The 14,931-nt window shown below is 37.0% G+C and overlaps 1 protein-coding gene across 1 annotated transcript in view; it reads right to left on the bottom strand.

Annotated features, from left to right (window-relative positions):
- Nucleotides 1–14,931, bottom strand: part of GBE1 (1,4-alpha-glucan branching enzyme 1) — a 138,070-nt gene that overhangs the window by 45,026 nt on the left and 78,113 nt on the right. Inside the window, exons 8-11 of the mRNA XM_054627780.2 lie at nt 9,079–9,194; nt 8,245–8,372; nt 3,729–3,827; nt 1,020–1,130 (exon numbers count right to left, since the gene is read on the bottom strand). Of these exons, the coding sequence (XP_054483755.2) occupies nt 1,020–1,130; nt 3,729–3,827; nt 8,245–8,372; nt 9,079–9,194 (454 nt within the window). The remainder of the gene's footprint in view (nt 1–1,019; nt 1,131–3,728; nt 3,828–8,244; nt 8,373–9,078; nt 9,195–14,931) is intronic.

Genomic DNA, 14,931 nt, shown 5'->3' on the forward strand with positions numbered 1-14,931 from the left:
TAATGTTCTATGCTGTGCTTTAGGGTGAAGAATCAACTTTGATGAAAGCAGCTTATCACAGAATAACATATATTTTCAAGTAATTTCTGAAGTTCTTTATCAGGATCATGCATTAACTGTAACAGACTCTGAGATTAGAGTGTAAGTTGGCACACAAAATGAATTGTAAACTCAGAGTGCTCTTTTTAAAATATACAACTTGTTTTGGACGTTTCTGTTGACATTTATCGCAGAAAGTACAGGAAATGGAATATCAACCTCTATTATATAAAGGAAAGATAGGTTATTAAATAAAATATAAATTTTTTAATGAAAGGTTTAAAGATGTTAATTGTACAATTCCCAAATTACATGTTTTCTGACTCTTCAGAAACAAGGGTTAAAAGGATTGTGGGAGATGAGTGTTATCCAAACTCATCATTACTTTTTCTTTTTTTCACACACAGAACTATTATAATTGCTGTGCTTTGAACCAAACTGTTACAGCATATTTCATTTAGGTCTCAAAAGAGTATGATTTCAATCCTTCCAGAGAGGAATGTCTTTCATGAAGGGAAAACAAGTCACAAACAAATTTTTAAAATTGGTGTATCGTTTATGCTTATCAGAAGTCGTGTTACAATTTACTTAACGGAAACTGCATGGATTATACACCTTCCTGTCTTCTTTGGCAGGCAAAATAAGAAGCTTCAACTCATTCCTTAAAAACAAAACAAAACTGAAAGCCAATATTACCCACGGACTCCAGGGAGAATTCTTTTACTAAAATTAAGGATCATAAAATAAAACCACAGCAAAACAACAACAAAAAAACCAAACAAAAACCCACAAAAACCTAAACAAAACAAACAAACAAAAAAGTACAAAAAAAAGAGCACTAGTCCAAATCTACCCATTTCTGAAATTCTTGTCATCTTCCTCAACTCCTTTCTCATTTAAAAAAACCAAAACAAACAAATCACCAAACTTCTAAACAGGACCTTTCCCTTGGTTATGAACAAGCAAACAACTGAAAATACCTGGTCGTGACTCTCTGCATAAGCAATGTATTTTTCTTCACACCGTCTGTTTGTCAATGTATGCACAATATTGCCCATATTCCAGTCTTCATCTTTCAGCTCCTTAATTATCTACAGAAATGAAATAAAGATCACTGAAAAACTGCTTTACCTAAAAACATGCAACATTATCTTGGCACAGAAATTTCCAGTGGACTGTGAACTGTATTCTCATGCTCCCAAGTTTTGAAGTGATGAGCTCTCTCTGATAATCCAAAGAGCTGTCTTTTTCTTTTTCTTTTCAACTTTCCCACATAAATATAATACCTAGAATACTTGGTTTCTCCTCTACCTCCCCAAGGAAGCTCCGACAACAGGTTTTGCCATTTATTACATGAATCCTCTGATAAAGTGGATAATGTGATTGATAGGACCTGCAAGAGAGCACTGCACCAAAACCAAGGAAGAACTATGTGGGCACAGACCTACCTGGTTCACAGTATCATGAAATGCAATCCTGGCATATGGGAGCTTCCAAATGAAGTTTAACCACCAGGCAGTGTGGTGCTACCTCCTGATTTTTAGCAATTTAAATTGAATCCCAATAATAGGAATTTTCTGCCTCGTATCACATTATTTCCTTCCTCTGCTAAATCTAGCTCAATCTCAGTGCTAGTTTGTTCTTTTTTTTGTACACCACTTTGTAGACCTCCATTGTTCCCTATGACTTAAATTAATATACACAAATATATAGACATAACAATAGAAGTGATAAAAAGGCAATAGCACCAAGATGGCTGATATCATGCTGTAAAAGTTAACATTATAATTGTAACTGCCCATATACTCCTAAACAGTCTTTTTCTTCCTCCTTAGGTAAATTTTTTTTTAAAGTCCATAAATTCTGGCTCTGAACACATCGAGGTCCCTATGTAGCATCATATTACATATACATCATATTACATCTATCTTGAATCTGAACTAGTACAACCACTGTTGTGCCAAACAGTTTATCTTTCTTACTTTTACAGATTCCTCAGAATTAGTTCATGGAATCTCTTGGAGATTCTTCAGTTTTTAAACTGACTTTAGCAAGTTGCCTAGAAAATTTCCTATGAACAGGTATGTACTTAAAAAATGGAGAGAGAATAAGCAGTCTAGGAGAGCTTGATAACTGCTGATAAACTGTTTAGCTGAACTTCTCCCTTCCAACCATCTCAGCTTTATTTTTCTCTTCATAAAATGTGGTAACAAACTCTGGCATCACCTCTTTCTCTAACTCCACATCTCTACTCTGGTCACTTATTTTCAGTCTCTTTGGCAAGAAGCTTCCTGCCTACATCACACTAAGTTTTTGTACAATGCCAATCATAACTGATTTGCACTCAACATCCCATCAGTGTCCCATGCTGTCCCATGTCAAGTGCACGTTTAAGCTGGAGAAACTGACATTTTCTCCAGTTAAAGAACTTGCTGCAGCACAACTATGTTTCCTATCCAAGTATTGCAAATTAAATGAAGCAGACCATACCAGAGATTGCTAAATTAGATTGCAAATTTTTTGCACATGTAAAATTCTGTGGTCTGGGTTTTTTCCCATGTAACATGAACTTGGCCACTTGCACTTTGCTTACCTAGGAAATTGCTCATCTTGCCTGCCCTAAAGTGTGTTAAGGAACCAAACAAAAAACAAACTAACAAAACTCCAAGAAACCCACAAAACATCACAATTGGGTATTTATTGTTAAAAAAAAAGAGTACTTACTGCATTCCAGGACCTAAACATCTAAATTACACAAGTTCTAATGATGGTGTCTCTGTTGGAAAAGCTGTCAAGTTTGTCTTCTGAAAAGAGGCTTGAAATCTGTTTTTCAATTGTCCCTCTACCTCCTAGTTACAAAATTGAAAGATGCTGAAGGTAAGCTAATTTTTTTGTTATTATTCTTAGCTCCATACTGTATTTATTGAAGCATTAATGGTCATACACAACATTTATTGTTTTCAGATCATCGTGACATCCCAAAGGATTTGGGTGCAATATTCTATCTAACTGAAAAATGTTCTCTAAAACATCACTAGAAGCCTTTTCAGATCATTTAGTGTTTATGCCTTTTCTTTTGATTCTCTATATTAAGGAAAAGGTGATATAAAAATCCTTAGTGTAGTCAGAATTTATTACAGATTTGCATTATTTAGTTTTGTAACCCCCCGTACCAATTGCAGGTGTTTGTGTAATTCACCTACAATTACTTTGCTTAAACTTTCAGGTCTATTTATATTCAATGGCAATTTCTATGCCCAGCATCAGGAGGGTTTAGTGCATGTTTTTGGAGTGATTTGTTTGTTTGTTTTTATATATTTATATGCATATGGTTAACTTTTTATCTACCTGTTCACATTCAATATAGATTACACATTCTACAGCTGTTGCAAGGCACAGGTCATTTCAGAGAAATTGAGCTTATGTGTATTGTATTAAGAAAACAATTATCAGCTGGAATGTGAATCCCAGCTCCTGAACTTGCTCACCTGAAATGTTCATAACATCTGACAGCTCTCATTTCAGCCTCTAATACCTGTGCTCAAGCCTGTCAGAATTTATTTCAATAGCACATTAACATAAGAGAAAGCAAAACTTGTCAGCAGGATTCAGAAGTGTTTATGTGTATGCACTGACAGAGAAACATCCCACTTGGAAGAGCAGGATGTATTTTTTTAAGAAGTCCTCACCTGTATCCACTTATCTGGAATGGCCATGGCAAGTCGATAATCAAAGCCCCCTCCTCCCTCTGCCACAGGCCGACAGAGAGCTGGCATTCCAGAAACATCCTGGAAAAGATGAAACACCCACAAAATCATTTCCACAGCACTGCAAATAGCACTGCATATTTCCCACCAGTAATCCTGATAGACAAACACTCCAAAAGCAGCTTCACAGATTGACCTGGTTTAAAGGAGAACAGAATAAATTTAAGTCGGCTATTACTACACCCAGATGTGCTGTTTGAATGCAAAAGTTACAGAGAAAAGCATTATGACTTTTCTCATCAAATACACTGCCTCAGAATACTTTAATACAGTAAATATTTAAATGGGAAGAGACCTCAGTAGATGCAGAGTTTGAAATAATTAGCTCTCTTGAGCTCCAAGTAATCAATAGAAAGTACAGCGTCAACAAAAGACAAATTAAACCTTCATTTTGTTTATTGATATTTTGCATAAGGAATGGCATAAAAAAAGGTTAAATATAAAGCACACTAAGGAAGAAAAATACAATCTCTATTTTTTTATCAAAACCAAACCTATTGATCCAGCTAATCCTGGAATGTGACATGGTCTTACTGCATAATTTTCCAGTTTCATATTAATGGATGCTGACTATTCTTAAATTTGTAATTCCACGTTCTCAAAATATTAATTTCACCATGTTGTTAGGCAATTTTATCATGCAGCATTCTTTTCTAAAGTTATCTGAACAAAAAATACAAGTCTCCAATAATTGCAAAATATCCATCAGCACTCAATTTTAGTAACTTTTGTGGGGGAATGGCATCTCACTAACAGCAGCTATGGATTAACAAACACCTCTTGCATCTACACAAGAGAATTTATGGAATTAATACTGACTAGAACCAGGGCTTAATTAGGAAACTCATTCTGATTTGCTGGATTCAATCCAGTTTTCAATCCAATTGCTGCACTGGAATAGTGAATAAAGATATTTATGCTTCAAGTCATACACATACACAGGCATACACAGATGGACATAAGGGAAGAGATCAACCAGATCACCAGGAAGCTCATGGATGGCATCCCAGGGGTGGAAGGCAGGGCTGCCATCCAGAGAGACTGGCTGGAGGAATCAATCAGCAGAAATGTCACACAGAATGTCAGAATGTCACCAAGCTAATCCTGACCCTGGGCTGGGCCAACCTCCTGCATCCATAGGGGCTGGGCCAGCCAGGCTGGGGAGCAGCTCTGCTGGGGAGAAAGGGCTGGGGCTGTGAGCCAGCAGCAAGCTGAGCTTCAGCCAGCAGCCAGGCCTGCAGCAGGGATGGCCAGAACATCCCAGGCTGTGTGAGCAGCACAGCCAGGAGATCAAAGGAGGGAATTATCCTCCCTCAGTTAGCAGCCATTGGATCACACAGAAAACTGTGTCCACATTCCACACGCTGTAAAAAACACATAGACAAGTATAAATTTTTTACAGGGTTTTAGATGTGATAAAAATTTCAAAACTTTCCTAAATCAGTCAGAAAGGACAGACACAGTCTCTTGGTCTCTAGGTTATACAGGACATGATGATATGAAACAAAAGCCTTTTTCTGTAATGCCATGCCAGTCTGGAGGACGTCCAAGTCTGAGATTTAAGCAAGTCCCATCTACTTAAATCAAAATTATTAAAGCCAGATTTTTGGGAAGTAAAACTCCAAATTTAACAGCATTCATATCTATGTCTACAAATTTTAACTGGACACACACACACATACACACTCAAAATAAAATAAATAACCATAAATAGTTTGTTGAGTAGATCAGATGCACTTCCACCAGGAAACCTCCTAGCCTGGTACAGCCCTCAGACTACAACACGGTACTGATCTTCCACAGAGGCAGCAATGAAGTGACAACATGTGATCCAAGGTGGATCAAAAAGGACTTCAGGGCCTTGAGACAGTTGGTAAGGGAAGCTGAGGCAGAAGCCCTTTTCTCTAATTCTAGTTGAAGGCAGTAACACTGAAAGAAATGGATGGACTGAGTCTATTCATACATTGCTCCATGGCTGGTGTCACTGCCAAAATGTTGGGGGTTTTGTACAATGGGCATGTATGCTGGATTCAGACAGGAATCACATTTCTCAGTGTCTGTATTGGAACCAGTTTAAGTGGGCCCATGGGAGCCTCATGAGGTTTAGCAAGACGCAAGTCCCAGGGGCTGCACCTGGGTTGGGGCAACCAGAGATTGAACCAGATCCAGAGGTGGGTGTGAACAGATCCAGAGCAGCCACTGAGAAAGACTTGGGGGTGCTGGTGAGTGAGAGGCTCAACATGACTTGTCAGTGTGCTCTTGCAGCCCAGAAATCCAAATCTATCCTGGGCTGTGTCCAAAGTGAGCCTCTCTGCTGCCCCTCTCTGCTGAGACCCCACCTGCAGGGCTGCATCAGCTCTGGGGTCCCAGCACAGCAAGGACAGGGACCTGTTGGAGCCAGTTCAGAGGAAGGCCATGAAGATGATCAGGGGTAGACTATCTCTGCTATGAGGAAAGAATGACAGAATTGGGATTGTTCAAGCCTGAGAATAAAAGCCTTTGTGGTGACCTAATTGTGGCTTTCCAGTGGCTCCAGAAAGGAGCCTACAAGAATAACACAGAGGACATTTCACTAGGATATGTATTGATAGGATAAGGAGGAATGGCTTCAAATAGGAAGAGAGGAGGTTTAGATAAAATATTAGGAAGAAAATCTTTACTGTGAGGGTGGCTGGGCCCAGGTTGCCCAGAGAACCTGTTCAAGGCCAGATTAGATGGGGCTCTGAGCAACCTGGCCTAGTGTAAGATGTCCCTGTTCACAGCAGGGAGTTGGAACCTGATGATACTTTAAGTTCCTTTCCAACCCAGGCCATTCTATTATACTACAATTAAACAGCTAATTTCAAAGCATTTGTTCATAACCAGGTTTGAGAAGAGCTACATATAAAAACAGAAACCTCAACATACTGTTTCTTTGCCTGTTTGTGTCTATAATACTTCAGGCATGACATAATTTTACTTAGCATTTTTTCTTCCCATTATACAGATCTTTAATCACCGCTTTATTTGGAAGACCAAAATTAAAAACAAGTGTATACTCAGTAACACCTAAAAAATTAGCAATTACTAAGACAGTGAATATACAGAATATTAAAAAGCTGTAAAATCATCAATTAATTACATTAATTAGGGAATATATTATCATTAGTTATGGCCAGAGAAAAACATTTTTCTCACACGGCACTGATTCTGTAGGCAAGCAGACATTCTTCACTGCCTTTTGTAATTTTCAATTATGTCAATAGTTTCTCATTCTCAAATTCTCCTTTAACCATGAAGCACATTGATCAATTCTATGATTCATGTAGCGACTTCCCGAGGCAGAAAATTATGTATTGAAAAAGAAGCACTCTCAACTTAAGCATGAGAAACTGAAGACACATCTTATTAAAAAAAAAAAAAAGAAGAATCCTTAGGCCAGGTAATACAAGACAACTAAAGTCAAATTCCTTGGTAGGAATGCTTATAATCTAGGCCTACCTAGAAAATTAATTGATTTAATTTCAAATAAGCCTACAGCTCAATGAAACCACCTCCAGTTTGCTACTGATTGCTCCCCAGATGCTGTTTTGGTATCTTGTCATTGAGCTCTTAGCAGTGATTGTCTATGATAGAAGACTTTACTATAAATAAGAAATTAAATAAAGCAGTATTTTGCTTCCTGAAGATAGAGAACTCTTAAGCATCACAAACCATTTTATTAGAAATCCATATAGTCCCTAATGGTATGAGATGGATATCACTTTTTCCTCTAAACAAAATGAATTATTTAAAGATGATAATAGAAAAGAATCCTCCATGTTTAAATGATTTTTCTTCTGGATAAAGACAAAATAACAGTGAAAATTAGAATTTTGAACGCTCTACTGTTTCATCCTCTTAAAAGCTCCATATGCCAGAAACATTTTTCAGTCAAAAAAATTTATCTCAATCAACTCAAGTAATATAGTCTATTTACTCCTTTAGAAACCTGGAGAAACTTAATAATAAATTTTAATTACCCTATATATTTAACATCTATAAGTTTATTGCATTTAATTTGAAGGGTAATTGTCAGATATACCAATATAATTCAAAATATGCAAAAGATCATTAGGGCTGTTAATTTTTAGCACCACAGAGCACTACTGACAAATGGCTATCATGCACAAGCAATAAACTAATAAAAACAATTCTCATTACAAGTTCAAGGTGATGAAGGAAAAAAGAAGAAAAAAACTGCTACATTAATTAATAATCTATTAATGCTGAGAAAATTCCCAGAGTGCATATTCAAGTTGTTTTTTCCCAGCAGGCAAAGTCTGCCCACTAATTAATATTTTTCAGCTCGTGTCACTGCTTGAGTACCCAAAGCGTGACTTGATAATTAACAGGAAATTCACATCCTAAAGCAAACTAATCAATATTAATGTCACTGAGGATGGCAAAATGATCTTACCTCTGCTATGGTTATGCATTCTGGGTGCAAGGTATTAATCATGTGATTGGCAAGCATCAGGTAACACAAAGCATCTTCATCCACATGTAGGCCAAAATACTCATTGTAATCTCCACTGAACCCTGTGCCTAATAAGACAAGAAGTTTTAAAAGCCAGGGTCAAGTTTTATTTAGGAACACATATTTCACTCAATATTTCATTTTATAAGCACAGAACATATTAATGATTTTCCATCTATCCTCATAGCAACGAAGCAAGAAAATTGGCAAATTGGGATTTTTTTGATCATTCACAGAATGTCCTGAGCTGGAAGAGATCCATTAAGATCAGAGTCCAACATCTGGCCTTGCACAGGACCATACCCCAGAATCACACCCTGCATCATCCAGGTGTTTTAGGAATCTTCTTCACACCTTTGCCAGCTGTGTTGTGCTCCCATCCAGCCATCCACTGCAGCACTCCAGCCACAGGACTCATCCCACCAGTTTTCCTTATGCCAATCATGTCAAAACCCTGGGACTGGGCTAAAGCTTTGAGCTCTTCTTTTTTGTTCTTCATATGTGTGTTGGTACAGAAACACTTCCAGTATGGTTTGTTACAGCTGACACCTTGCAGAGCAGATTGAAGGATCTTCCTAATGCTTCCATCCTCAAGTTTTGGTTGTGCCATCCCATTGCTCATCACTAGCAAGCCTGCTTTTGTCCCTTTCCCATCTCTACCAACAAGCCCCTCTAGCTCCTGTGCTAAACCCCTTTCCCCCCTGAGAAGCAGTGAACTTTAGAAGAACAGAGCTGCACCAGGAGGGCAGAGATCAGAGCTGATAAATGGCTCACCAATGCCGTGGTGGTGATACAACATAGATGTAACGCCGTCAAACCGGAATCCATCAAAGCGATAGTCTTCAATCCACATCCTCAAATTAGACAGAAGGAATCTCAGGACTTCCCAGCTGAAATACATTTATTAAGCCTTAAAAACCTTGGGACCAACTAGAGTTCCTTATACCATGTCCTCTACTTGCATATGTGGTACTTGTACTGAACATTTTATTGGTTTAATGACTTCTTCCCTGTTTTTCATTAACCTTTCCCTAAAAGATTTGTCTTTAACTCTTTGCCTTTTTATGGCACAAAATCTTAAGACTGGAGATAGGAGGTTAGTAAAAACTCTCATCTACATAGACATCTAACAGGGTAGTGTCTGAACACATATACTGTATTTTACTACCCATACTTGCTGGTGTAATTTTCCTTTCCCCCTCTGAAGATTGTTACTCTCTGTGGGAAAAGATGCTATAGAAAAGGAAATAAAATTTTAATAGCAAGAACTTCTCCCCAACATTTTATGGATTTATAGCATTTTTTAGGCATAATTGCTGTTGAAAAGCTGCCCTTCCCAATTAATGACAAAACACATGTCACCAGTAGAATACCAAATCACCTACTATGTTGCAAATTTACACATTTAAAAACTAAACCAAGGGAAAGCTGAGGAGGTATATTTTGAAGTTCAGAACATCAGGAATGTGGTATAACACACACACATACACAAAGCATGGAGATGGAATCAAAATATAAAAGGGCTTCCAAAATGAACAAGTATGTGGAAACAGTCATGAACAGATTTTGATATTAAGGAATAAAATAGTTTCATGAACAGTTTTCCTAGTATTCATCACCTCCTCTCCCTGGGCATTGGTCTCTGTAGCTTGCAAAGACACCCACACCTTGTTTCTACTGTTCACCCTCCACAGCACATCCCTCTCTGACACCCTCATGTGCATCTCCTGCAAGCCACAGTTCTGCAGACCTCACCCATCTCAATCAGCCAACACAAGATGTAGTGAAACTGATTTTGTTCACATCTTCAACACTTGCCAATGTTACGATTTCTTTCTAACCAATTTCCCAAGACAGCATAGCTACAAACCCCACTTCCTATCAAGTTTCTGTTCAGATAAAAGGCCAGGAGCAGGCAGTCTCTCCAGCCACCCTCTGCTGGGTGAGACAGAACAGGTAATGCTGCACAAACCACACCACAACTTACCTAGGCACATGGTAGGCATAGGGTAATGAAGGGGACCCTTCCTACATTTCATTTAACAGACATCAGAAACAGCAATTTCAGGGAGAAATTATGACACAAGGAATAAACTCCATTTTTGACAAACGAATGTTACCACTTTCCTTCCTCCAAAAAACTTCTTCATATGAAGGATGCTTTAAGTCCTGAGTAAGTGGTATTAGAAGAAAAGAGGAGAGGCTATGGACACACTATAAAGTCAAATCCTGATCTCACTAAGGTATCCAATTCTTATTAACTTCCATAGAATTTTAATATTTCCCCTTCTTTCTGCATGCACTGCACAGAAATACACACTTGTGCATATAAAGATAGAATTACTACCAATTCAAAACCTCCAAATTTAGGAAATGTGAATCAGCTCACTGTGAATTCCCTCAGTTCAACACCTTTCCTGGGAATGCATTACATGGCAAGATTTTTTTGGTTATTGTTCCATTGCTACACTCCCCTGCTTCAAATCATCCAATTCACAAGTTAACACGACACTAGGAAGATCTCAGGAGCTTTTCTGAAGAACCTTTCATATATTTATTACTTCTCAGGTGAGATGGTTTGCAGTGAATGGAAAAGATTGAGATTGCTCTGATATTGCAAGGGATAGGAAAGTATCAAAAGTCCTACAAACTGGCAAACTGGTCACAAAAAAGCAATTTTGTGCAAACGTTTGCTGTATCTTATTCTGACTCAGCATGAAATTCACAGAAAGCTATTTCCTGCAAGCTAAATACTGTGAGAAAAGAGCACAGCATTTTCGCAAATAAAAATAGTATCTCACACAGAATTAGGATAATGCATGCACAAAGAGTACATTAATTACTACAAGCACTATCCAGACTTAAAAGTTATTTCCTGTCATTACAAACATCTTGACTTTATAACCCTAAAGTCCTTAAGATGGTGAAGAGGATTTTTACATTTGTAAAACATACACAAAAGTCTCAAAATGGATAACAAATGTAATTTTTTTCCACCATTGCTGGCATTGAAGATTGATCTTTGGGAAAAGATGGAGAACCAGCATGAACATAAATTGTAATGACTTTTAGATGAAAAAGCGACAACAATAAAAACAAACAAGATGAATTTGTTGCACCAAAGTATTAGTTAGAAAATTTATGAGATCAAAAACCTGAGTAGGAGCAGCAGATGTTTTCCAAGCATCTGATTGCACATGGGAGAGAAGACCATAAATAAATAAATAAATATATAATCATTTAATCTGTGATTTTAGTCTAAACTTGGACAAAAATCAGCTTTAGGATAATTTTTAAGAAGTATATCAAGTACTAGCAACCATATTGAATTGTAGAGAGATAACTACAAAGCTCCAAAACATGAACCAGAATAAAAGATTTTTTGAGACATGCAAATCACACAAACCATACAGAGGTTCATTTTTTCATCCAAGTCAATTTGTTCATGGGAGCAGCAATATTAGACATAGAAGTTGACAGAACAAATAACTTTGCAGAAAGCCAGCAGAGGCAAAAATTGAAGAGGCATTATTGAGATACAACCACCACAGAAGCAGTAATTCAGGAGCATTTCTAAAACAGTTCATTCTTGTATTTTACTGACAGATATGGAAACGGGATAGCATTCATCAGGAATGTAATTTCTTCTGGAAAAAAGCCATATCTTAAGTTCTATCCTAAAATTCTCACATTTTTGCATATATCAAAATTAAGCAAGTTCTTTCATTGCATGCATGACCAAAGACAGGGTATTATGTAGCTTTTTTATGCTGTATCATCATTAAGGAACAGAATGATTTACAGTGTAAGAAATCTAACTCAGAATTCACTCAGACATTCAAAACAAAGAAGGTCTTTGCAGAGAAGTATTGCTGAATTTTTTCCCTTCACTCTTGGAGCCCATAGCTCATTTATTAAAACCAGATTTTTTTGTCTGAAAAAGTGGAATGAGCACATCTACCCTAGATGACCTAGTTTCATAAGGTGATAAGACATTTAACAACTTTCCTATACTAGGTCAGCAGAAAACCTGTGAAATCGCTTATAAGACACACTCATTATTTACTTTTTTCCTCTAAACTAAAAAAAAAAACCAAAATAATGATTCACCATAAGCATTTTAAATTCCAGTCCATGATGAACATGAACTATTTAGATGCATGGAAGCCATTTAAACCAGTTAATTTTGTCACTATGGACAAAAAATACTATTGGCTGTGCCTAATACAGTTTGAAGATGTAATTTTTGAACCATATTAATGTTGACCTCCAGGAATTGCATTTATTACTATGTATTGGAGAACTGCTGACCTTATAAGAATCTAGACTTTTATGAGGATATGCCTGTTTCAGTTCTCAGTGTTTAATTAACTTAAGACATAGGAGCACTGAATTACTAAAACATTATTTCTCAAACTATCCCCAAACATTTCAACAGCTGACTGGCTTAAATTTAACCAAAAGACTGCCAAACAAAGAAATTGGCATTCAGTCTAATAAAGTTAATAGTTGCAAATTAATTGGATGCAGGGTTGCACAATTACTTCTGTGCCTTTTTGTGGGCAAAACTCCAATTCTTCACAAACCACAGACAAATATGCAATATTATATATGCAAAATCATAGAATGGTTTAGGTTGGACAAGACCTCTGAGATCACTGAGCACAACTCTTAACAGCACCACGTTCGCTACTAAGCCATGTCCCTGTGTGTGCCACATCCACACATTTTAAATGCCGCCAGGGATGGTTCTTCCACCACTCCTCTGGGCAGCCTGTCACACAGGCTCACCCTTCCAGTGAAGACATTTTTCCTGATATATAATCCTGAGGCCAGGTTCTCTTGTCCTGTCACTTGCCGCTTGGGAGAAGAAACCCACCCCACCACGCTACGCCCTCCTGGCAGGAAGTTGTAGAGACCAGTAAGGTCTCCCCTGAACCTTCTTTTCTCCAAACTAAATAGTCTGAGTTCCCTCAGCTATTCCTCACAGGAGAAGCAGTCTGGCTTTACAAATAAATAAATAAATAAACAAATTACAACAATAATAATCTATATTCTACATAATCCACATTATATTTTACATATTTACACTTTTCTATTTAAAAATTCTAATAAGCAGACCACTGGTTATTATGCAGCTTGTTTGGTTTGGTTTGTTTTGAGAGTGAACAAGAGCAGCAGCTTTGAAGATGCAGAGGGTTTTCCAATTTAGTTAAAATTGGAATTGTAGAGTGCCACACCAGACAACAGCCCTCCTGCCACCATTAATCCTGATCATCATAAGTCCACTGCTACCTAGGGAGGAAGCACTTTTTTTCAATATGCTGTAAACAATATAACAGCTCTATGCATTTATTAAACTTACAGACTTACATTCAATAATTACTTTGGCAAAATGAATTCTTAGAACTAGCCACATTGTTTATTCATATAGAACCAGTAGTTCTGAAGTGTTCATGAAAGTATATTAACTTTTTTCCTCTTAAAATTCTACTTCCCCTGTTGGTACCAAGCAGTGCCATACAGCAAGGTGAAACAAGAATTTCCCAATTTTTGATGGCTTAGACATTTGATCAATGCTTTGAAAAGACACCTCATTTTAAAATTGTGCAGGTTAATTCTGCACCAATTCTCTCTCAGATTTTGCCAATGAATTAAACATGTTTATGAATATATTCACATGACCTTCCTGAAATGCCATTTGCACAAAAAAATTTTCTCCTCAAATGAACTATGGACTATATAAGGGTTTAAAATAACCTACAAGTAAGCAGCACTGTCCTAGGCCAACATTTTTATGGCTAGTCCTATCCACACTTGGTAAGAGTAAACTAGTGTCAAATAAGGCATTCACTTATCTGCCCTATAAAATGGAAGTGATAATTCAGATACTACTCAGCAAAGGTTATGTCCTGTAAAATGTGAATATAAGAACAGCCTTGGAGGCAAAGCAGGTAGGTACTTATTGTAATGAAATTTAATACTCTTGATGCTTTTTGCTCAGTGGGCTTCCTGAGGTAAATAGAAAAGAAAAAAAAAAACAAGTAAGTACTGAAGACAATTACCTCAGTTTTAAGAAAGCCTGCAGGGCATACACATTTTAAAATAAAGAAAGTACCAAAAAATATTACAAAACTCTTTTAAAAAGCTGATAAAGCCTACATGGATTTCAGCTACGATTTCAATAAATTAGCATCCCACTTATATTCTACCCAAGTAAATTATACACTTATAAAATAAAAATCTGTGAGATTACTTAAAATTCTGTTCTCCCAAAATAAACTTCATAGACAATATTAAGTTTCTTTGGTCATATAATCAACTCCACAAATTAACAAACAAAATTTGCTGTTCTACAAAATAAAACTAAATCACAGCTTTAAAGGTGTGTTGTCAGAATTTGCATACAATTTAATGCAATTCATGATTTCCTTAATTGAACAGTAGTTTATTGTTCAACACTGAGCTTGCTTTCAAAATAAGTCTAAATGTAGTGCACAAATAGCTACAAAGTATTACATGTCAGGTGACTTGGTTTTAAACAGATCACTATCCTGAACTCTACCCAGAAAACAGCACCAGAGTTGAGATGGGGACTGGTAAAGGATCAAGTGTCAAGGGAGATTT

Source organism: Agelaius phoeniceus, chromosome 2, assembly GCF_051311805.1.
Source record: "Agelaius phoeniceus isolate bAgePho1 chromosome 2, bAgePho1.hap1, whole genome shotgun sequence".
Classification (NCBI taxonomy): Eukaryota; Metazoa; Chordata; class Aves; order Passeriformes; family Icteridae; genus Agelaius; species Agelaius phoeniceus.